General features: G+C 59.0%; 1 protein-coding gene across 4 annotated transcripts in view; it reads left to right on the top strand.

Annotated features, from left to right (window-relative positions):
• The window catches only part of TRABD2B (TraB domain containing 2B), a 211,049-nt gene extending 191,677 nt beyond the window's left edge, over nucleotides 1–19,372 (top strand). For 2 of the 4 annotated variants that reach the window (XM_045799597.2, XM_045799596.2), the window contains 3 exons: nucleotides 2,185–2,275; nucleotides 5,330–5,599; nucleotides 13,839–19,372. In XM_045799597.2, coding sequence (XP_045655553.1) covers nucleotides 2,185–2,275; nucleotides 5,330–5,599; nucleotides 13,839–14,149 — 672 coding nt within the window. In that variant the 3' untranslated portion in view covers nucleotides 14,150–19,372. Of the gene's footprint in view, nucleotides 1–2,184; nucleotides 2,276–5,329; nucleotides 5,600–13,027 lie in introns of all 4 variants that reach the window. The other 2 variants (XM_045799599.2, XM_045799598.2) reach the window with 2 other exon arrangements.
• The last annotated feature ends 3,286 nt before the right edge of the window (nucleotides 19,373–22,658 follow it).

The following is a 22,658-nucleotide window of genomic DNA, read 5'->3' as shown; positions in this document are numbered from 1 at the left end:
AGGAGCTTGGGTCTCCATCCTCAACAGGACGGGGCAGAGGCCAGGGCCCTGGGGGGGGGCTGTTCATCCCTGTGCTGTGTGTCTTCAGCAGTCAGCTTCCCAAATGAGCCCCCCTTATCCCCTAGCTTTACACACGCCATTCCCCCCATCTGGAACACCCCCCACCCCACGCCCAACTCGCGTCCGCACCTGGCTCATTCTTATCCCACCCTGCAGCTATCACCACCTCCCCCAGGGAGTCTGCCCTGACTTGAGGTTGTGCTTCCCTCGGCAGAGTACTTAGCCCAGAACAAAAGACCTTGACTCTGAGACCTAGTGCCTGGAACGGGCCCCTGTCTCTTCACCACTGGCTAGCACTAGATGTCCACTCGCTCGGTGTTTGTCAGATTAATGAGCTGAATCAGTAAAGAAACGGAGAGAGAGAGGGAAGAAGGGAGGGAGAATACATTTTTTGTCGGGGTCTCTGGAGTCAAACACAAGCTTTCCCCATAGAGTCTGAGAGCCAAGGGAGCCCGTGGATCCCTCTCTCGTCCACAGAGACGTCGAGAGCATTTGAGCATAATGGGTTTGCCTGAGGTCTCACAATGAGTGAGGTGGATCCTGGACTAGAAGCCGGGTCTCTCGTTCCCAGACCAGTGCTCTTTCGCAGTGACGCCAAGGAGGACTCCAGGGACAGGGCAGGGCAGCGCCGAGAGCAGGAGCCAGCCCAGAGGCGTGCAGGGTGGGTGGCGGAGGGCAGCAGGCTCCACCCTCCGTCCCCCCGCTCCGCAGTCCCAGCCTCACCCCCTCTGTGCCGGAGCCTCTCCGTTCCCGCCCCGCTTGTCCACTGTCTGTTCTCCTCAGACCTCCCTGGGGCTGTCAGCATGCTGACCTTCCGGCTTCCCACCTGTCACCACCTGTCACGGGCGATTAGAGTAATGGCACAGGGATTTCCCCTAGGTTCTGGGCTGAATGGGGAGCCGAGGGGAACGTGCTACCCACGTGAGGGGGCCGCAGGGCAGGCACGCAGGCTAGAAGGCGACAAGGGACCACTGCCACTCTGCCCACATCAAACAGGTGGGGAGACCGAGGCCCAGGAAGGAGGAAGGGCTTGCCAGGGTGCTGAGTGCCAGCAGTTACTGCCTCCACAGTCACCGAGCCTCCTGAGGACCCTTCCTGACCAGAGCCCAGGAGAGCCTTCGCTGTTCCCAGACCTCATGCCCGCGTCCTGCTGAAGGAGAGCCATTTCTGCATTCCAAGCCACCAGCACAGGGCTGGCCTCAGAGCCAAGTGCAGCATAAACGTTTGTTGAATGAATGATTAATGGGTTGGGGTGCGATGAAGACCGCCCCCCTGCCCCCCCAGCAGGGGCCACCTCTGCAGTGTTCAGCTGTGGCATTAGACCTCTTCGTGCCACGGCCGCTGTCTGCTGGCCCTGCGACCACACGCTGCTCTCTCCTTCCCCAGAATCTTACACCTCGTGAGTCTTCTGGGGACACTCCGCAACCTGGCTTGTGATGTGTGGTCCGTAAATGTTGGACCGAAGGCGAATAGATGAATCCATGAAGGTCTCTGCCCTGTGGAGCCTGGTGGGGAGACAGCTGCAAACACACAGAACCCACCGCCGTGCAAAGGAAGGGAGCCTCGAGCTGCCGGGGGAACTACAGAGATGAGCCACAGGCCTTGAGGCTTATTGGAGGAGGTTTTCTCAGAGCTGGGCCTTGCATGACCACTTTCGGCTGCTTGTTTTTGTTGTCTGTCTTACACAGGCTTAATTCACTTTCTTTTTCTGGTGTAACAGTGTGCAGTGGCCACAGCCAGAGCCTGGGTGTGCACGGAGACTGTGCTGCGGGTTATCACAGTCTGGGGCTGGGGTCAGCCTCAGGGTACGAGGTGCAGTGATGCCACATGAAACACTCGTGACCCTTGGTCACAATGCAGCCACCGTTCCCGCAGTCCTCCCAACAGTCCTGCAGGCTGCCGTTACCATCATTCCCACTTTACAGAGGGGAACGGGACACAGGAACTGGGGCACGGGGACACACGGCAGGTGAGCAGCAGGGCCAGGATTCGGACCCATGCCGAGGCGGCTCCGGGGCAAGGTCCACATGTACCACCTGCCTCTGGTGCAGGTCCTGGCCTGGGGCTGTCCCCAGTCGCTGGTGACTTGGCGTGTGGCTGAGTCCGCTGTCTCTTGTGTTCTAGGTCATTTCCTGGGGAACAACACAGTCATCGACGTCCTTCGGCAGGCAGGGCTGGAGGTGGAGCACACACCCGCGGGCCAGACCATCCACAGGTGAGGAGCTGGGGCACCTGGGGGCACGGGCCTGGCTGGCCTGCCACCACTGTCCACAGAGCCCGCCAGACCCCGTGCTGCATGGCTGGGCTGCACCCTGTCTTCCTGCTCGGGCCTGCAGGGCAAGTTGTGAAGAAGCCGTGGAGGGCGCGGCTGCGACCAGGCAGCCAAGAGTGGAGGGGCTGAGCTGAAGGTGAGGGACTGGGAAGCAGGCTGCTATGCAATCTTGGCAGCCTGGGAGGTGAGGTTGGGGCTGGGGCAGTGGGGATGGGAGGAGCGTTCGAGCTTGAGAGATGCTCAGCATTTAGAGTCTGGCGAGCAGGTGGGGTGGAAGGACTCTGCAGGACGCCTGGGGTGCTGCCTACAGAACTGGGGGATGCGCAGCCCCACCCACAGCCGGTCCTCACCTTTCTCTGACCGCACCGCTTGGTTGTGCCCCCCTACCCCCGACTCTCCCACCAGGGCATACCTACTCCACTCAAATAGCTATCACTGGGCATCTGAGGGGTTCCTGTCCCCCCCTAGGCTAGGGGTCTCCTGAGGGTGGGGCCCAACTGGGCCCACTTGTGGTCCACAGTGCCAGGGCAGGCATGACAGGGTGTCAGCCCACGCTGGGCAGCTCTGGGTAGGGGGGCAATGACAGGATCCTTAAATTTGGAGGTTCCCTGCAGCCTGCGCTCCAAGTGCAATGCAGGAATCTCCTTCACTGGCCCACAAAGGTGACCACAGTGCAGTTTCAGCCCCTGTCTCTGACATGACGTGAGCCAGAGTCAGAAAGAAGCTTGAACAATCATAGTGAATATTTATTGATGGTTCACTGTACACTAGGCTCTCAGCATTTTTAGCTAATTAAATCCTCACAACAGCTCCATGAGCTAGGAACTGAGTATCCCCATCTTAAAATTGAGGAACTTGAGGCCCAGAGAGGTAAAGTCACTTGCAGAGGGATACACAGCTCATGTGAATGGCAGTCCGGCTCCAGAGCCTCCCTAAACTCCTAACCACTCCCCATCCCCTCTCTGGCGACTAGAGGTGGGCTTGGGGGTGGCGATGATAGGAATAACTGACGCTTTGCTCCTTGCTCTTCAGAGGCTTGCCCCCCCCAGCCCCCACCCAGGGTTTTGAGCCTCTGGTCTCCTAGCTCTGGGCCAATGCTCACCTGTCTCCATGGCGCTTCTAGAAGAACTTAAAAACTCGCTCACACTGGACTCCTTCCTCCGCTGATCGTCTGAGTCAACCTGATGAGACTGTTTTTCTTGAACGTTTGAGTCAGCACAAAGCAGTTTGCCCTGGGCCGGCACAAGGGTGTGCTGGAGGAGTGAGGGACCCAAGGCAGCCTCGGGGACAAGGCATTCCTCATGCTCCCCGTCACAGCCCCAAGGACTTCATCTCGAAGCTCATTGTGTCTGTCCAGGCGGGGTGGGCAGACAGGCCGCTGAGGCTGCCTCGCCTCCTATTCTTCTCGGAGCCCAGGCACTAGAGGAAGGTCCCCCGCCTCTCCCGCCTCCCTGCCCGGCCCTGCTCTGAGAGCTCTCCGGCTGAGTCTCCAGCACACGCTGAAATCCTGCGGGTGGGGCGAGGGGCTGGGAGGCTGAGGAGGCCCCAACAATAAAAGCCATCATCGGCCACAGGTGCTTCCTGGATCCATCTTTTTGTCCACCTGTTTTGAATTATCTCCCTAGCAGCTGCAACATCTCCTGGACCCTGGGAATCTGGGGTTGCTGTGGGGGCTGGGGACGGACAGGCTGAGCTGATGGCCTTCTCTCCTTCAAGGAGAGAGAAGCCCCTCACCCCATCGCGCGTGCAGGAGCGGAGGAGGAGGACGGGCTGGGTGCCGCCTCGGGTGTTGCCGTACCTTTATAGTTCCCCACGCCACGTCCAGCCTTGTGTCAGGATCTGATGTCCTCCAGAGGAAGTCCATTTGGGCCCCAGAGAGGAAAGAATAAAAGGGAGAGAAGCCGAGGATGTTCCCTGGCTAAGAGACCTGTATGTGTAGCACTGTATGAAATGTGAATTCCTTGAACACACACCTAATCAACGCTTTAGTGCCTATCACAGCCAAGTCCCTTGGCTTGTAGACCAACGTTAGAGAAATGCTTGTTCCGTGCCAGGCACTGTGGTAAGACCTCATCTCATTCATCCTCGTGACGAGCTTATGAAGTAAGCGGTATGACTACTCCCATCTTACCGCTCGCTGCTGCTCGAGACGACCGTGGCACCCGCCCTTGGCCACACAGCCCGGAAGCTGCGGAGCCAGGACGTGAACCCACGTCTGTCACCTCTAGCTGGAGCTCTGACTTGCTGAGCACTGTCCCGCCTCCCCAGAAGGGTGTTCGGAAAGGAGGTGTTGAATGCCCGGATGCGTGGTTGGATGAACGACCCAAGCAACCACATCAATATTTAATAATTTTTGATGGATCATGTTAATTGCTCAAACATTTCAGCTGCTAACTATGAGCCAGTCACTGTCTCAAGGGCTTGGCCTGTGTTAACTTCTGAAACCCTCATGATGCCCCTGGAAGCTTGCAGAGCAGGAGATGAGCACAGAGCAGTCGGTCACTTGCCCCAAGTCTCTCAGCCAGAGTTTGTGGAATGAAAGACCCTGACCAAGGTCAGATATGCCCCCAGAGACCTGCCCACGGCTCACGCCCTCCCCTCCCACGAGTCTGGGCTCAAATGTCGCCTGGCGGTGACCAGACCCCCTTCCTTGCGTAGCCCCCTCTATCCCCGCACTCCCTCTCCTGCCCTCCTCAGGGCTCTCACCGTCTGCCATCCTTACTGTCCATCTTCTGCTTCAGAGTGTGAGCTCGAAATGGACAGGGACCTAGTTGGGACTGCTTTTGCCCAATTCCTAGAAGAGTGCCCGGCGCATGGAGGCACTCAATGAAAGGAGTCAGAGCTCCACCTCTCGACACCAGACACTCTCGCCAGGAGCGGCAGGGGCACCCAGCGTTTTCTCCTGCAGTGACAGTCTTCCCACTGGGTGGCATTCCCTGGCGTGCATGAGTGACACAGTCTCACACGTGCACCTCACGCGCTTTTGCCCCTTTGCAGCCCCGCCGCCCGGAGCCCTGCGCCCCCACCCGAGGGGACCTCGGCGAGCCCGGCCCCAGCCACCCCCGCCGCCGCTGTCCCCCCAGCGCCCTCGGCGACCCCCACCGTTCCGCCTGAGGAGGAGGACCCGGCCCTGTCCCCACACCTCCTGCTCCCCGACAGCCTCAGCCAGCTGGAGGAGTTTGGACGGCAGAAGAAGTGGCACAAGAGGCAGAACAAGCAGCAGCGGCCACGGCAGTTCAATGACCTGTGGGTCCGCCTCGAGGACAGGTGAGCGGGGGTGGGGCGGGCCTGTCCAGGGCTGGCCACGTCTCCTGGCCAGCCGGCTGGCCTCGCATACCACCCCCCAGGCCCAGGTCCCCTCTCCTCCATGAGCCCTGCTCGGAGGAAGCGGGCCGGGTGGGTACTTCTGGGATAGCTTGACCCCCCCCCCCCGCCACCCCTGTTCATCCGGCAGGGCTTGCAGAGTGTGCTCACATGATTTTTCATTTCTGTTCTCAAAATGAGAGCAAGCACACTTTTTCCCATTTTAAAGGTAAGGGAACAGAAACTTCCCTGAGGTGCACAGGACAAAGTCTGCTTTGCCTTTAGCTTCCCTGGATGCACCTGGGGATGCACAGTGGGGTCTGTCTGTCCCACGGGCCAGACGGTGACACAGGAGGGAATAGAGCATGCTGGCTCCATGGACAGGTTGTGAGCTCCCTTTCTCTGGAAGGTCTGGGTGGCCGACACCCGGGCAGGGAGGGTGTAGGGGGTCCCGCAATGCAAGAAAGAGACGTCAGGGGCTGGCCGCTGCCCTTAACGCTGTAGGCTCCCTCTCGGGAGAGGATGGGCCATCTGCGGTGAATGATGGTGAGCGTGGGCGGGTGCAGAGACCATCCAACTGTGCCAATACCTGTCCGGCCCCTGTCCTTGCGCCCGGCCACCCCTGTGCCACCCTCTCAGCTTGTCTGTCACCAAAGCTTCAGCTGTAACCGGGCTGCCATCTCCCAACTTCCACCTGCAGGCTTACTATAGAACAGCCTCCCTAGAGGGCACGTTGGGGTAGGAATCTCCGTGGGTAGTGAACAGTGTCACCAGAACACCTGGGATGTCCCAGGGAGTGACCGTCGGTGAAGGTCAGAGTCCTACTCACTGCAGTAGCCCAGCCCTGGACCCCGTGCCCCAGCAGTGGGCCCTTGGAGACTCGGAGTCTCCCCTGAGCCCTGAAGACCATCGTCTGGCATTTCCTCTGCCTCCCCGGAAAGAATCATCTGGGGTACTTGTAAACAAACAAATGTCCAGGCTCCCTGCGGCCCTCATAAATCTGACCCTTCACCTCATGGGCCTGGGAAGCTGTGCTGAGTCTGCCCTTGGGTTGAATGTGCACTCAAGCGTCTTCTCAGCAGCTTTGGGGAACGTGGACTCAGTTCTGCATTTACAGGCTGGGAGGCAGGGGTGTCTGTCCAGGGCCACACAAGCCATCAGGGGCTGCCTCCTGCCCTGTTGACATCATGGTCCTCATGCAGCCAGGTCTCTGAGTCCATGACAAAAGGTCGACACAGTCCAGTGTACTCTCCTAAAGTTCGGGAGGTGCACTATTCTACAAAGAATTCCAGCAAATAGGAGTGGAGCCCATTGCTCCTTTGGGCTTTGGTTTCAAAGCATCTGACTTGGGTTCCTGGGAAATGCACTTCTGTGGAGCCCGGGCCAGCCTGGCCCGCCCAAAGGCAGAGGCACGCCGTAGCTCTATTAGCTGTGACATATTTGGCTCACATGCCCAGCACGGGCCGCCCCCTCCAAGCCGGGACGCGGGCCGGGAGCTGCGTCAGAGAGCCACTTTGTCAGCACTGGGGACGGCCTGCAGCCTGCCAGGGAGGAGCGGGGCGGATGGAGGCACTGGCGGCCCATAGAAGGCTCCAGTCGGGAGGGTGACTCAGGGCCCTGGTCAACCTGCTGGGGCAACCAAGAGACCCAGCCAGGGGTGGGCCCAGCCCAGGATGTGACAGGGGGCTGGCCGTCAGCTCCAGCAACGGACCCCCAACCCTCACTGCTTCTGAAAGGTAAATTGTGGCAAACGACTCCAAACAGTTTCCTTTTCACAACACGTAGCTCTGAAACACAGAGCCTGGTTTCAGGAGAAGAAAACAGCTTTTCTTTGGCAAGAGGGAGCCCTTTCTCTGACCGAACAGGTAAATTGTGGTTGGATAGCTTTCTTCCATCTGGTAGGGCTGGAGAAGGAAGTTTCCATGGATGGGCACCCTGTTTGAGTTCTCGGCACTTCTCAGGGAAGCAGGCTCTAAGCTCCTTGAGAGGCCTAGGTGAGGGCACAGCTTCTGTCACTCCCAGGGGACTCACCTCACCCGCCTGGGGTTTCCAAGTTTCCGGTCCTCTGAGAGGGAGCCGGGGAGAGCTCTCTGAGGGCGAACCTAAGGCCCACTTGTAACCATGCTAACAAAACCATTTTCCTTGGAGCGGCTATGCCATTCCGAGTTTTCTCATTTTCTTCCCCCCACATCCTGCCATCACCTCTCCCAGCTCCTCCACCTGTGACCCTGCAGCAGGGAGCCTTCCCCTGGAGCCCTGCCCCCAGCAGCGTGAGATTTTTCGGGGCTCCCTGCCCCCACCAGGTGAGCTTCCTGAGATCCACAGCCATGGCCGCCCCTCCGGCCCGAGGCTGCCCTCCTGCGGGCCCTGTCCTTGCCAGGCTGGGTGCCGCCCCTCAGTGGCCATGCCCGGCCCACCTCCCACCTTCGTTCTTGCTTTTCTCTCTGCCGGGAGTGGGCACGAGGGGACACTGGCTGAGCTCCCGCTCTGTGCCAGGCACCGCAGCAGGCTCTTACGGCCCTCGTGCCCCAGGTCCTGTCAGGAGTCTGGAAAGTAAGCTTTGTTTGACAAACAAGGAAACTGAGGCCCAGCGAAGTCAGGTAACTTGTCCAAGACCACACAGCAAGCGAGCTGTGGAGTCAGAGCCCACACCCAGGTCTGTCTAACGCCGAGGGTCACATTCGCCCATGGCCCCGCAAATGCCCCTCCCGCCCTCGCCTGGCGAGCGTCTCCTCCATCCTCACCGGCTGTGTCCCCTCTCTCCTCCCCCACAGCCCCCGCAGGCGCCCCCGTCTTAGCACAGTCACACGGGCTGCAATTCCTCACTTGTGTCGCACGGCCTGGAGGCCCTGGGCACCGATCGGGTTGGACTTCTCTGGCCGCCATGGGCCTCACTGGGGGTTTGCTGACGCTCCCCTCGTCCCTCATTACCGGAGACAGAAACACAGCGGAGGAAGTTTAGGGCCAAGCGTGTGTCCACAGGTGGTTGCACAGCAGCGGCACAGAACTCTCAGGGGACCCCCTCGTCGGAGGCCCAGGAGGGGGGCAGCAGGGCAGGGCTCATTCCCATGCTGGCTGTGTGCCATAGGGGCCTCGTGACAATCCTCAGTCTCTCTTTGTGTGCAGTTAGGGCCTTGACTGGTCTCTGAAGATCCTGCCAGCTCTGCTGCTCTCCCCGTCCACAGCCGGGCTATGTGTGCACGGCATGGGGGCGGAGGGTTGGATAAATAAGGGAGCAGAGTGCTGGGCCATCAGGACAGAAAGACAGTCATGAGGAGGCAGGTGCAGGGAAGAGAGCTCCTTCCAAGTGCTGGGCATGGCCAGAAGCAAGGCACGGGTGGGCATCAGTGTGGACGGACCCAGGGCCTGTGGGTGCACCATGCAGGAGCAGGGGGTTCAGGGCACACACACACATACACGGCGTGTCATTGTCCTTCTGGGCCTCAGTTTCCCTGAGGTTGGAGCAGATGGTGAGGGCCCCTTCGAAGGGGAAAAGACACAAGTGTTCCACCCCCTAGACCCCTGGGAGGGCCCTGCACACCTCTCACTGGTCCGCCCATCCTGCCCCAGGTTCTCCAGCTCCAGTTTCTCCCAGCAAAGCCCAGACCTTCTTCTAGGAGGGTCCAGCATGATCAGCGTCTCTATGTGAGGCCAGAATGCCATGAGATTAAAGGTAGAATATAGCCTATGAGAAATGGGAAACAGGATCACTCCATGGAGAAAAGCACAAACGCAGGCAGAATGGGCTTCAGAGCCCAGCTCTTCCTTGTGCTGGCTTTGAGGAGTAGAGAGGAAACGAGAGGATGCTTATAAAGTGGGAAGCTGGCACCAGACCACTGGTGATGCTTGGTGACGGCTGTCTCCAGAGCTGCTGGTGGGACGCTCGGGCTGGCCTCAGATGCCATTCTCCCCCTCCCCAGCAGGAGGAGCTGCTCGTGGGCCCCTAGCACATCTTAGGCTTCAAGCCTTCAGTGATCCCCTGGGTGGGCGCTGCCCACTCCCCCCTGCTTAACAGGAGCACACGGGCCACACATGGGTGGGGACAAGAGCAGGAGAAGTCTCAGGTCATGGCCGGACAGCTCCCCAACACAATGTGGCCGAAGGAGCCCTGGAGCCCCAGTCACTGTTCTTGTGCCTGCGAAGGAATGGGTCAGCCGGGGCCGCGGGGAGGATGAGGGCATTCCCAGCAGAGAAGGCCATGAGCCCAAAGGCGTGGAGGCAGGCATGGGCCTTAGACATCGGGACATCGGGCTGCGGGCAAACATGTCGCCTCAGACCTCTGCCGGCCTCTGACCCGCTTGGCTCGAAGAGTCTGAGGCCAGACTAGACTGACAGTGGGGTCTCCTCCAGCCGGACCCATCAAGAGCTGCACCCCCAGGCAGCAGGACCGCCTGTCAGCCGGGCCCTGCACGCCCAAGCCCCATCTCCACTCTGTCTCCCCAGAAGCCTCGGAGGAGGTGGCCCAGGGCACAGCCCGCAGCCATTTGCATTGGGAAGACAGCCACCGCCTCCCAAGAACCATAGCCCAGCCCTGGATAGCTCTTCGAGACCCTCTCGGTGCAGAGGTCGACTATCTGCTCCAGGAAGCCCCCTGGAAGGGCCTTAGTGGGCCGACGGCTGACGCTGTCTGAGGCACCAGCTCTCTTTGTGCTTTAAACCTTAAGCTTCTGCCGAAGATCTCCCTTCTGGCTTCTGCTGCCAGAAAACATTTAAAATGCATGGGTCGGTTCCTGCTCCTTCATTGTACACACAGGGAAACTGAGGCCTAGGACAGGACTTGCCCCAAGTCCCATGGCAAACAGGGACACAGGGCATTCTAGAACAGGGCTTCAGCCTTCCACTCAAGCAGTAGGGCCCTTCCCCATGCGAGGGCCCCTGTCGGCTCAGAGCAGGCTCGGTCCCTTGGTGCCAGCCGTCTGCAGAGCCTGGGAACACTCAAGAGTGTTTGGTTTGGCTTCGAGGCCACTTTGCCATGAGACAGTTTTCCCCTGTATGGGCCTGGGGGCGTGGGGGGGATCTGGACTGGGGGACTAAGCTTTGTGAGCAGAGTGGGCCAGGGAGGCGGGGGCATTTGGAGGGGCTTTCCGCCCCCCACCCCATTTCCCTGGGACTCCTTCCAAGCAATAAAACCCCTGCTCAGGCTCCAACGGGGGGTGTGCATCTTTGGTTTTCAAAGTGTGAAAGCAAATACCTTTGGACGCCTTGCAAGACATAATTTTCATAACTCCTACTTGATCTTCCCTCCGATGGCGAGGCTGGCTGCAGCCAGCCTGGGCCCCCGCTCCGGGCACCCCCTGTGGCACAGAGCCTCCCCTCTTGAGGCCGGGCCTCCTAGCCTCCTGGCTGCTCAGGCTGAAAGGACAGGGTAGCCACTAGGAAGGGACCGTCGTGGAACCTTTGTGTGGCATGTGGAGTTTTTCTCTTCATTAGAAGAAAGGGGGAGACGGGGCTCAGGCAGTGGCACGGACACAGGCATGACCCTCCCAGGGCCGAGGCCGCATGGGCCTCGCCTCCCACCCTGGCAAGCCTTCACACACAGGTTTTCCAAGGTCTCGGCAGTAAGCACCACACTGACCCCTGTGCCCTCTGACGGCTGCGCCCCTGTATCCCGATCCCCTGGAGGCTGCCTCTTCATCCTGGAAATGGGGACGATGAGGGGACACGTGTACAGCATCGCCTTGTCTGCCGGCTCCTAGGAAGCGCTTCACACATGGAGGACGCTATTAGTGGGAGAGCTACACACGCACACACAGTAACGATGATGCTCGAGGTAGCCCAAGCCTGCGGCGTGTCCGGCGTGCCAGGCACTGCCGGAAGCTCTTCCCCTGCAGGAGCCCGTTCAAGCCTCCCCTGCAGAGATTGCTACCTGCGTACGACACAGCAGCATCAGTGAGGAACACACGAGGTTTTGTGGGAACCTTAACTCTCCCCGGGAGGCCCTGAGGGTTAGAGGACCCACCAGAGAGGCCTCCAAGAGAGGGGACATGGAGCCCGGCCTGCAGAGGTGGATGGGAAATGGCAGCGGGACAGTCTGCATGACTGGATGGGGTGGCACGTGCTGGCCGAGCCAGGAGAGGTGAGGTGGGCTGGTGCCGACTGTGTGCGAGGCCTCGGAGCTCTGCATGCTGGTATACTCGCTGTGCGTCACCGGGGGCGGTCAGCACCACCTGGGCTGCCCCTCTTCTGTTCCACAGGCACACTCTCTATCCAGGAACACCTTCCCTCTGTCCCTGGTGCATGATGTGCCGTTGCTCCCTCCTCTCCTAGCTACTCTAGGAGTTTGCAAAGACAGAGGAACACAGTATGTGACAACTGTAGATGCCAGGTTGGAAAGAACCTCATGTGAGGATGTGGCCGGCTTTTGTGGCTGGAGCATGACCCAGAGTAGAGAACGAGGGACAGGCCAGGGAGCGAGGACCTTCTCCTTGACCGAGGGCATTTGGACATCCACTCCCAGAGCAGAGGTCCCAGCCCACTCAGAGGCAGGGGTGTGCATGGTGACCCCGGGCTCCCCTGTGCACCCACCCAGGCTGAGGCTGAGCCAGGCTGTGGGAGAGGCGTCTGGCCGGGATGGCAGTGGCTGGACCTTGCTGGTGATGATTACAGAACTCATAGTGATTACGGCCAGTTGCTGGGACCCAGCACATGAAGTGCGGGCCTAGGTAGAGCAGGGGACTCCCTGAGGACGCAGTGAGTGAGCAGCCTGCTGGGGAGGGGCAGTAAGCACTGGAAAATGGGGCAGCGTCCCACATGGAGGAGGCTGCCCACACCACAGACCCCCAGGAAGGGGCACGCTTCCTGCCCGTGCATCAGCTGCTAGCGAGCACCTGCCGTGTGCCTGGTTCAGATACCAGCCTTCTTGTGAGTGCTGGAGCAAGTTACTTAACCTCTAACGGCCTCAGTAAAATGGGGATAACAGTGGGACTTGCCTCATAGTGTCGCCATAAGGATTAGGGGTTGACGCATAGCAGGTGCTGGCCCAGAGCTGCCGCAGGCTGGGGTAAGTACTTCTCTGGCCACTAGGGGCACCCTCAGCCAAGCACAAGGTAGACTGTCCTCAGGCTCACTTCTGTGTCACCTCTTCCAGAAGGCCTTCCTGGCCCTGCCCTGGACAGGGGCCCCCGCTTTGTGCCCCCTGCCCAGCTTCCCCTCCCACCTTCGTACCTCTGCTGTGATGGGACTTGTCAGGTCCTCTATCTGCATCTGCGTCTGCTGCCCCTAGCCAGGGCTCCACGAGAGCAGGTGTGGGGCTCCAACTCGTTCTTCATCCTGGAGCCTTCTACCCCTGTGGCCTCTCTGGGTTATGCCTCTGTCCTTGTCTGTCCTTGTCCCCTCTCTTCCTCCGTCCCTGGCCTTCTCTTTGTTGATCGCGTGTTATCTCTCTCTTTCCAGGACTTGAGCCGGTTACCTGGTCCTGCACCCACCTGGCCCCTGCCCTCCCCTACGACACCAGGTGCTGGCCTCAGCCAGCAGGCTCGTTCTGCACTCAATCTCCTTATTTCTGTCTCTCCCTCCCTCCTTCTCTCTGATAGGTTCTCTTGAGCCAAGGATCGCACCCGTTCCCTCCAAAACTGGATTCTATTTTTATGAGTTCATGAAGGATCACGGCTTTCCCTCAGCCTCCCTGTGCTTGTGTAGAGGGCGGCCGACCCAGGGCTCCTGCCCAGGCAGTGCTGCCCCCGCTTCTCCTGGGATGGGGCGCCATTTAGCCTCCCTGAGCCCCGGCCCTCTCACCTGGGGAAGGGGGTGATGAGACCCCCTGTGAAGGTGGTTTTGAGGCTAGAGAGACCCTCAGTAACTGGCAGCTGTGATCAGGGGGCGGGGAGACGGCGGGGTCGTCTGCGCTGTTGGTTTCCCGTCTATTTCGGGCTGGGCGGGGTCGGTGGCCCGAGAGCGCCTGCGCACGCAGGCCTGGAGGCTGACTGCCCCAGCGTGACCCCAGCCCCGGCTCCTCCGCGGCACTTGCATTCTTTCCGCCCTGCGACTGTGCCGAGCGGCCCCATTTGAGACTGCAGCCTCGGGAGCGCGGCCGGCTGGCTGTGCGGCTCTGGGCCGCTCACTTTCCCTGCCCGGCCGCTCGTCTCCTTCTCCGTGTTGTAAGAAAATAGATTCCCTAAAGTCGCCTCTGAACCGCAGGCCGGAGCCCAGGACGAGGCTACTGAGCGGTCACTCCGCGGTTCTCCCGCTTTCTCTCTCCCTCCAGCACGGCTGCCTCGCCGCCCCCGCCGCCCCTGCAGCCCACGCACAGCTCCGGGACCGCGGGGCCACCCTTGCAGCTCTCGGAGCGGCTTCAGCAGCGGGAAGAGCCAGGCCCCACCAGCAGCTCAGCGCCCTGCGGCCCACAGCCCGCCCTGGGCCTCCTCCCCGCCCTCCTGGCCAGCGTGGCAGCCCCCCTGGTGCAGCACACCCTGGGGCCCTCCTGACCTTGGCTACCAGTGCAGAGAAGCCAGAGAGACCACAGGAGGGTGTGTGGCCACACCCCACTGCCCCTGCCACCACCTCCAGGGTGCCTGACCCCTCACGGGCAGTCCAGACGGGATCCGTTAGAAGACTAGAGCTTTATTGTACCCGAGTTACATCTTCTTTTTTGTAGAAGGATCTTAATTTCCCATAGTGCTATGGGGCTCTTTTGTAAAATATGTGTCCATATTAAAAAAGAAAAATGTATTTATTCTACCGATAAACTATTTTTATGTGGCCTATGTTAACCCTTTAATTAGCCCCAATGCCAACCCAGGAAGTGAACCCAGGCTGCCAGGATGTCCGCAACCTCAGGCAGACCATGGCTTTGAACTGGCGTGCTCCTAGACCCGCAGAAGCCTCTGGTGTCTGGGTTTGGTTTCTCCCACCATGGGGTCCTCAGAGAGAGGGGCAGGCAGACAGGCTTAGCTTTTGTGAAGCTGGATCCGGGAGCCAGAGGAGCCAGAGATGTGAATGCTGACGATCCTTCCCTCCCCTGGAAGCATCCTCGGGTGGGAAGATACTTTAGGAAAGAATGCTGCTATTTTGAAAACCCTGAGTGTCTGTGAACTGGCCTCCAGAGCTCTTGGTAAGGGTTTGGACCAAAGCATGGGGGTAGGGGAGGGACGGTGGTGCTGAGGGAGGTCATCCCCCAGCCCTCTGTGACAAATGGTTAAATGGAGACCCAAAGAGAGGAAGGTGGTTGCCCAAGGTCATGCAGCAAGTAGGAGAGCTGGGGTGTGAATCCGGACCTCTCTGTTCTGGTTTCATTAATCTTCTGTAAGCCTGGCTTATAGAAGAGCCTGTTGAAGTCACGGCCAGACAGAGTGAGCTGGGCCAAAGGACAGCGTGGGCACAGAAGGGCAATTGTAGGGACGGGGCTTTAGGAGCCGCATGGTAATAAAGACCCTCATGGAAGCCACCGTTTGTCCAAAGCCGCAGCGGGACAGGCACTTTGCACACTCACTTTATCACTGGTCCTCAGGCCAGTTCTGTGAGGTGTGATTGTCCCCATTTCACAGATGAGGAAACTGAGCCCCCCAAACAGATAAACGGACTTGCTCAAGGTCACCTAGCTGGAACATGGTCCCCAGTATGCTTCAGAAGTGATGTTTTGTCCCCTGGACCCTATTCTGCCCTGTTCTTTTGCACAGGGAAGCTCCAAGGAAGGCCGATCCCACCCAAATGGGCCAGTACAAGCTCCTTGCTCCAGCCAAAGACCCCCTGGCCACGGTCACTCATGTTGGCCCCTCTGAACGAAGGGCTCTGGCAACAGCGTGTGCCACATGTCCTATGCCCCAGCTTGTCTTATCTTGGAGCCAGTGAGAGGCTTTCCTATCAAATCAGAGCCTGGCGGAGGGGACTCTGGGGAGGCAGAGCAGCCAGATGGGGGCAGGCAGGCAACTGAGACTTAGGGAGACTGACCTCACTCCTCTCCCACAGCCTCCAGGGCGGTAGCTGAGAAAGCTGAGGACCCAAGCTGGCTGCCTCCTAGCCCTAAATCCTCAGACGGCTGGCGGCTCACCAGTTACAGAGTTTGGGAATCCGAGAGCAGAAAGGGCCCCTCATTTGACAGATAAGAACAGTAAGAGTAGTCATGAGGCCCAGAGAGGGGAGGCACTTCCCCAAGGCTGCACAGCTGAGCAGGTCTGTGGACCCCCGGCCCAGGGCTCCACAGCGTCACTACACATGGGTTTCCCTGGCAGACCTGGCACGGGCTGATTAGAGCCAATGCCATCGTGCCCAGCCCGGCAGCTGCCTCCCTTCTGAGATAGAATTCTGGGCAGCTCTGGATGGCCAGAGGTCCCATGAGCGTCTTGGCCAGCAGCTAACTTCTTTTCATCTCGGCCCTGGATGGACAAGATTGAGCTTCAGACCTGGCAGGAGCCCTGGGATCTGCTTCAGAGGGTCCAGCCAGCCCCATGGGCACCACGTTATAAACTGAACTTGACCCCAACCAGAGCTGGAGTCCGTTTATCTTTGGCAAAAATGTAACTTCCTATTTCTGAGTGGGAAGGGGCTTCGCTGACTTCTAAAGCAGGCTAGGAAGGCCTGTGGGACATTGAACAGATGGTGCGAGCACTCTGCCGATGAGATAAGTGTCAAGGAATTAGAAGCACCCAGGCCAGATTCCCCTCGGTTCAGGGCAGAGTGTGGCATGAGACGCACTCAGCCGAAGCTTGAGGTGAATTAACGATGAAGCAGTGGGTGGACAGCCAGGTGCCTGACTGCATGCCCGGGTCTGTGCCGGGCACGAGCCACAGAGGTGCATCAACACGCTGTGTGACTGTCGAGCACGCACGGTGCCAGGTGTGCGCTGAGGCCTCATCTGTGCACATTTCCTGGCCCAGAGGAACCCCTCGTCCTCGAGGCAGAACGTGCAGCCCAATCGTAGGTTCTAGAAGGAGCTTTACAGGTCATCCGACCCAGGCCCCTGACCACAGATTCAGCCCTAGTCTTCCCCAGATCCCTCCTCTGGAGAGATTCAGAGATTCCAAACGTTCCCTCCAGCAAGCAAGCGCTCAAGTGCTTAAAGAAAGATGGATGGCGGCAGACGGGGGGCCGGCTGATTAGCGAGGCCTGTGCCAACCGGACAGCCGGAGCCCAAGTCAACTGGACATCGACAGCCTGAGCTCACGGATCCCGGCGGCCCACCCACCGCCCCAGGGGGGAAACGAACGGAGCTTGCCGACTTACGTCCCAGAAGACCTGAGGCACGTCTGTGGGAATCTGCACAGCCGGGGGCACTGAGTTCCCTCAGCCCGAGCCAGGGAACCACCACGCCATCCGGAGCCGCTTACACACTTTGGATGATCTATCCACCACGCTGACATTTTTTCCAGCATGTTCTGTGTGCCTAGCCTTATCAAAAGCCCCTGTTGCTCTGAGAGCCCTGTGTACATTTCTTCGGGCTTCCACGTTTGACCTTCAGGCGGCAGAGAAGATGGAAGGACTGAGACCCAGCAGGCTAAGCCACCTGCCTGAGGTTGGGCAGTATGTCAGTGGTGGCCCTAGGTCCCCCGTCTCAGGAAAATGGACCAAATGGCCCAGGGGCATTCTGGAAGCTGCCAGCACGGCCACGTCCTTCCAGTCTTCCTCCAGGCTGTTCTGACGCACCAGCAGCCGGGCGAAGGTGGGGAGAGTGGAGATGTTAGGCCACAGGGAGCTGCAAAGGGCCCCCAAGGGCCCCTGCAGCTGAGATGCGAAGACCTGGAGTGGGTGAAGCACGGAAACTCGCGCCGACTGGCAAATTTGTCCGCGCGCCAAAAACCACGAGCTGACTGTTCTCATACGAAACGCTCTCCCGTCTACTGCCTCGCCCTGGCTAGGCCCGGGCCAGCCGCAGGGCTTGGGCGCTGGTTCCACCTGCCCGGTCCCCAGGCCGGTGCCCTCAGCACAGTGGATCCCGAAGAATGGTTCTCCTCCAAAAGGAACGTCTATGAAAACCACCGAAAGGACGAGAGAAGCTGCACCCGAGGACTGCAGCTCTGATGGTGCCCGTGCGGCGGGAACAGAACCGGGGCTCTGCCGACTGTGGGGTAAGGACAGGGGTCCTCAGCCTGGCCTCCATGATCAGGCCCTGCCGACTTTGCCAGCCACATCACCCCGCTCTCCTGCTCTGTGCCTGGCCAGACTAAATCCTTCTTGTCATTTCTAGAATAGACAGGATGTTTCACACGTGCCACTCCCTGGACTTGGAAACTCCCGTCTCTTTCCCTGAGTCCTCATTTATGGAGGATTAGCTCAGATAGCACTTCCTCCAGGAAGCCCCCCTGTAATTCTTTCTTGCTTTTTTAGCATCTAGCGTAACACCCACTGACCATGTTGAGACTGTAATAGCGTATCTGCTCTCCTATCGGACCGGGCGCTCCTTGATGCCAGGGGTCCTATCAATTCGTCTTTGGATCCTCACCTGACACAAAGATGGCACTCAGTAGAAGTGCAGAGAGGGAAGGAAGAAGAAGGGAATGAAGAGAGGAAAGGAGAGACGAAGACCTCAGCTCTGGTAGCGGAATAATCTCTACAAAGCCAACGCTATCCCCTGCAGGTGGTGAGTTTGCTGTCAGCAGAGGTGTGAGCAGGGCAGCAGGCCCGCCAGCTGGAGATGTGCTATGAGAGCTGAAGTCTTGGCAAGGGACTGGTGTGGATGACATCGAGGGTGCCTCCTGGCTCTGTAATGCTTAGGTTCTTTGAACATTGTTATTTTTCCAAAAATTCGTCTAAGCAGCCAAAAACCTCTCCCGGGCTGGCCGTCTAAACCAGTAGGGTTCAGGAATCCATCCAGCCTCACACCCCCGTTCTTCAAGAGCCCAGCCAGGCCTGACGTAAATTGGCAGGCTTGCCTGCTACCCTGAGGCAGGGGGACTTCTGGGTGGTGGGGGAGGGCTGGACTGGAACTCAGGGCCCCTGACCCCAGCCCAGAGCTCCTTCCCTCCCTGCCCCTGACCATAGGGAACAGAAGAGTGGGGTCACGAGGACTGATCAACCCCCTACCGGACCCTTTCCTGGGAGTTTAGGCACACCCTCAGATCTCCCCACCCTTTCTCCAAACGTTGGCTTTTCCACTCCAGAGGTGCTCTGGATACTTCTTCACTTTGCTGGGTGACCTTGGGCAAGCCCCTGCTCCTTTCTGAGCCTCCCTTTCCTCATCTGTTACATGGAGACCTTGTCTCCTGCCTGGGCTGTTCTGGGGGGCTGGAGGAATGCTGTGCGCGATCTCAGGGCTCCATGAAGGTGAGGCACCGCCCCTCCTCGGGCTGCGTGCTCGGCTTTCCTCCCGGGCCCTGCAGACCTCCTCGGGGTCAGGAGCATGTCGCAGACAGGGAAGGGTGACAGAGTAGCACGCCTTAAAGGTAGCTCCCTCCCAGACCTGCTGCAGGGTAAGTGGGCTTTGGATGGGACCTGAGTCTAAGGCATTTCCAGGGAGGCTCTGAGACGTCTCGGGCCCCAGGGGCTGGGGCAGCGGGGGCTGGCTCTTGGCCAAGGGAGGTCCTAGGCCAGAGCAGGGGCAGCCGGAGCTCCTGCCCCATTCCCGGGCCTCAGAGAGATTGCAGAAGGTCCCCCAGCTGCCTCTCGTTATGTGACACAAGCTTCAGATCTTAATGTATTTGAAAGATATTGGTGATGTTGTTCTTTTAACCACCTCCTCCCGTCACCTCCGTGAATTATCATGAAGAGTCCTTTAAGAATATAGAAGATAAAGATGCTATTAATATTATTTTGCCAAAAATATTTTTGTAGCATAATATATTAATAAAAGACATTATGAATTCAGTGGGATGGTGTCTCTGTGTGCTGATGGCTCCCCCTCCCCTGCCAGGAAACCTTGGGGGAAATCACCTTTGCTGGGAGGTCCAAGACCGGACACAGGTGTGTGGAGGAACTGGAACGGGCCCATTTTCCATGCAAAAGCTTGGGCAGATTTGAAGAGGGAGCGGCTCAGGCAGGGGTCCAGTGACTGGAGAGGCCTCATGCCAAGTGGGATCCAGACAGCCCTGGCCATCCAGAATGAGCTAGAATCTGGGGTTCACCCTCAGGGCCTCCTTTCTCTCACTCCCTCACTCACCCAGACCAACCAATTCCTCCACTTCTCCCCACGGCCCCTGCTCCAGCCCACGCCAGGCCTCCTCACCCTCGTCTGCACCAAGGCTGCCTACAGCTGTGCCCTCAGTCCCCTCCCCCTCCCAGCCCTACGGCCATAGTGAGTTCCATAAACTACCAAAATGACCACGTATCCCCCCTGCTTTTAAATCTCACCAATGCGTCCCCCTATTCCCAGGACCAAGGTCAAGGTCAGACACAAAGCTCTCTGCAACCTGGCCCCTTCCCCACAAGAAGTGTCTCCGGTATGGAGTTCACATTTTTCCAGTTCCTCTCCTACTATTCAACACTCCCATTACTGCCTGCCTCAGTGCTTCCTGAGTGCGTCCTACCCTTCACCACCCTCGCCTCTGCACTTGCCGTCCCCCGCACTGACCGTCTGTCCGCCCCTCCATCCCTTCCTTGCATGTCGCTCCATGGAGCGCCTACACAGCCCGCCTGACCCAGCCCCGGTGGCGTCTGCTGCATCAAGGCTGAGCTCCTAAGCTGAGCTCGCCGCGCCTCCCCTCCTTCCCACAGCACCTGGTCCTTGCACACCTGGGTTGTGCTGAAATGCTCTGTACGTGCCTGCCCTTCCGCTCTCCTTCCTGGGCCAGGACCATGGCTGTTCCTCTCTGACTTGTCAGCCCCAAGCACGGGAATTGACATGTACTGGGTACTTGTGGGAAAATCACGGAGTCAAGGAGAAAGGAAAGGAAGAAGGGCTGGGAGGGAAGACGAAAGATAAAAAATGTCTTTCTCTATCCTAACATATGCTGTACTTCAAGTGTTAGTGGGCTGGGGTCTCCACCCGCCGCTCCTGCTGCAAGTTCCCCAAAGGAAGACAGCCCCCGGGACCTGGGGGAGGGCGCAGGTCACTGAGGGCCGGGGAGTGGGAGAGGCCTCCTTGGGTTCGAGACCACGGAGTCCTCACCAGCAGCGATGCATGGGCCGGGGTCCCCGAGCTCCTGCCGGCACCGGGACTGACAGGGGCTGCCCGTGGCGGGCCCGCTTCCAGGTAGAGGTGATAACGCAGCCGGAGCCGGGGCGGAGTGAGCGTTTATGACGCGCCAACAGTGTTCTGAACTTTTACAAGCCTGAACCACCTCATTCTCACAGCTCCTCTTCCCGATCTGTACTTTCCAGACGAAGTAACTGACACGCACGCACGTTAACTTGACCACGATCACGTGGCTTGTCAAGGCTAGAGCCAGGACAGAAAGCCGAGCAGCCAAGCTCCAAGACTTCCCTCTTGACTTTCACTCGGCTACGCCAGCACGTGTGGGCTGTGGCCCGTGAGGAGGGCAAGGGGGTGTCTGCACCGCCATGTCCCAGGCCAGGGAGGCTAGGTCAGGACCCAACCGTGGCCAGTGTGATGAGCCTCTTTCACGTCATGGAGCCTGCCCAGACCTCGGTCCCACCCCTGACTCTGGATGGGGGTGCAGGAAGAGGTCCCGCCTGCCCCCACCCCTCACCGCCACACTGGTCTGCGTGCCTGACATCAATGGTCTGAAAGGTCCTGTCATGGCCCGTGACCCCTGTGTGCTCTGGCCCTCACACACCAGCTGTTTTCAAGAAAAGAGGCCCTGTCATCTACCTTTCTAGAAGCTCCATGAGAGAGTGAGCCCTTGCCCTTCCTTGGGAGACATAGTCCTCAGTTTAAGTGCTCCCTGGAGAGGAAGTTGTGGCCAGGGACAGGGGCTCAGACATGATGGAATGGGTGACTGAGGGGACAAGCAGGTGGCAAGAGGGAACACTCAGGTGTTTGTACCTAGTAGATTCGAATGTCCGCAGTTCCTAACCTGGGAGTCCCGGCCCCCTCTCCTGCCCTGACAGACCCAGTCCTTGCTCTGAGCTGACTCCCACCACAGTGCTCTACTGGAGAGAAGAAACTGGAGGCCCTGTCTGCCATGTGATCGTTGGATTCCAAATCTCTGTAGGGCTGCCCCGACAGGAGGCTTCATGCATAGATCCAAAGCTCAGAGCCGAGCCCGGAGGGACAGCCACAGGGAAGTGGAGAAGAGTTCCCAGCTACCAGGAGCTGCCCCTAGCGGCCCATACGTCCCACCCCCAGCCCCACCTAGAACCAAGTCACACTACTGAGAATGTAGTGAGTTCTCTGACATGGGAGGTATGTAACGGGGTAACTCAGTGGAGAGAAGATCCCCATCACAGGGTGGAGGCTGGCCAACTGGCCATCTCTATCTCCCTCTGCCCCTGTCTGTCTATCTTTGTTGCTCTCTCCTACCTCTGTGCCCTCACTCCTTCTCCAACTTTCTATGGAAAGTTTCCTACCCACCCCTGAACATCCACCGCCCTACTACCCAACCTTACAGAGACACGCTCAGCCAGTGCCCCCCCCACCCCCTGCGATGAGGACCCCAGCCGGGAGAGCCTGCGCCCGCACCACTAGCTTCCAGGGCTGCCACGGCAGGGAAAGCAGCCTGACCGGCCGACCAGGGCCTGGCCGGCACTGTGACAGCACTGTAAAAAGAGATTCTTTTCAGAAAATAGTCCTAAAACCCTGTTACATGTCGGTCCGGGCTGACAAAACAGTTCTTGTGTTTTCTTTTTTCATATTTTCCATTTCTTCCTCCCTAACCAGTCACAAGAGAAGAATGATAATATTTCCGACCTGGAGACACAAGCCGCCAGGCCAACACTGGAAGGACACCTCTTAGCTCTCCCCCACTTGTCTCTCTGAGATTCTGGAAGGGTGGAAGGGGCTGAGAGGGGTGGTGACAAGGGGTGGGGGGGAGGGGTGTGGGGGAAGCGGGGGAAAGAGAAAGAATAATACACAGAATGACGGAGTGGGATCCAGAGAAGGAGCGAGGGGCCGTGGAGAGAGACAGACAGATAGTGCTGGGGAGAGATAACGGGGAGAACAAAGGAGAGTCGGAGAGAAGGTCAAGGCAGAGGGTCAGGCCCAGTCTCCAAAGAGCGTGGGGCCTGGGACAGAGGCTGGGTCGGTGGGAGGCCCGAT

Source organism: Ursus americanus, chromosome 12 (assembly GCF_024610735.1).
Source record: "Ursus americanus isolate L20-20 chromosome 12, mUrsAme1.1.p, whole genome shotgun sequence".
Taxonomy (NCBI): domain Eukaryota; kingdom Metazoa; phylum Chordata; class Mammalia; order Carnivora; family Ursidae; genus Ursus; species Ursus americanus.
This window is presented reverse-complemented; position numbering and strand designations above follow the sequence as displayed.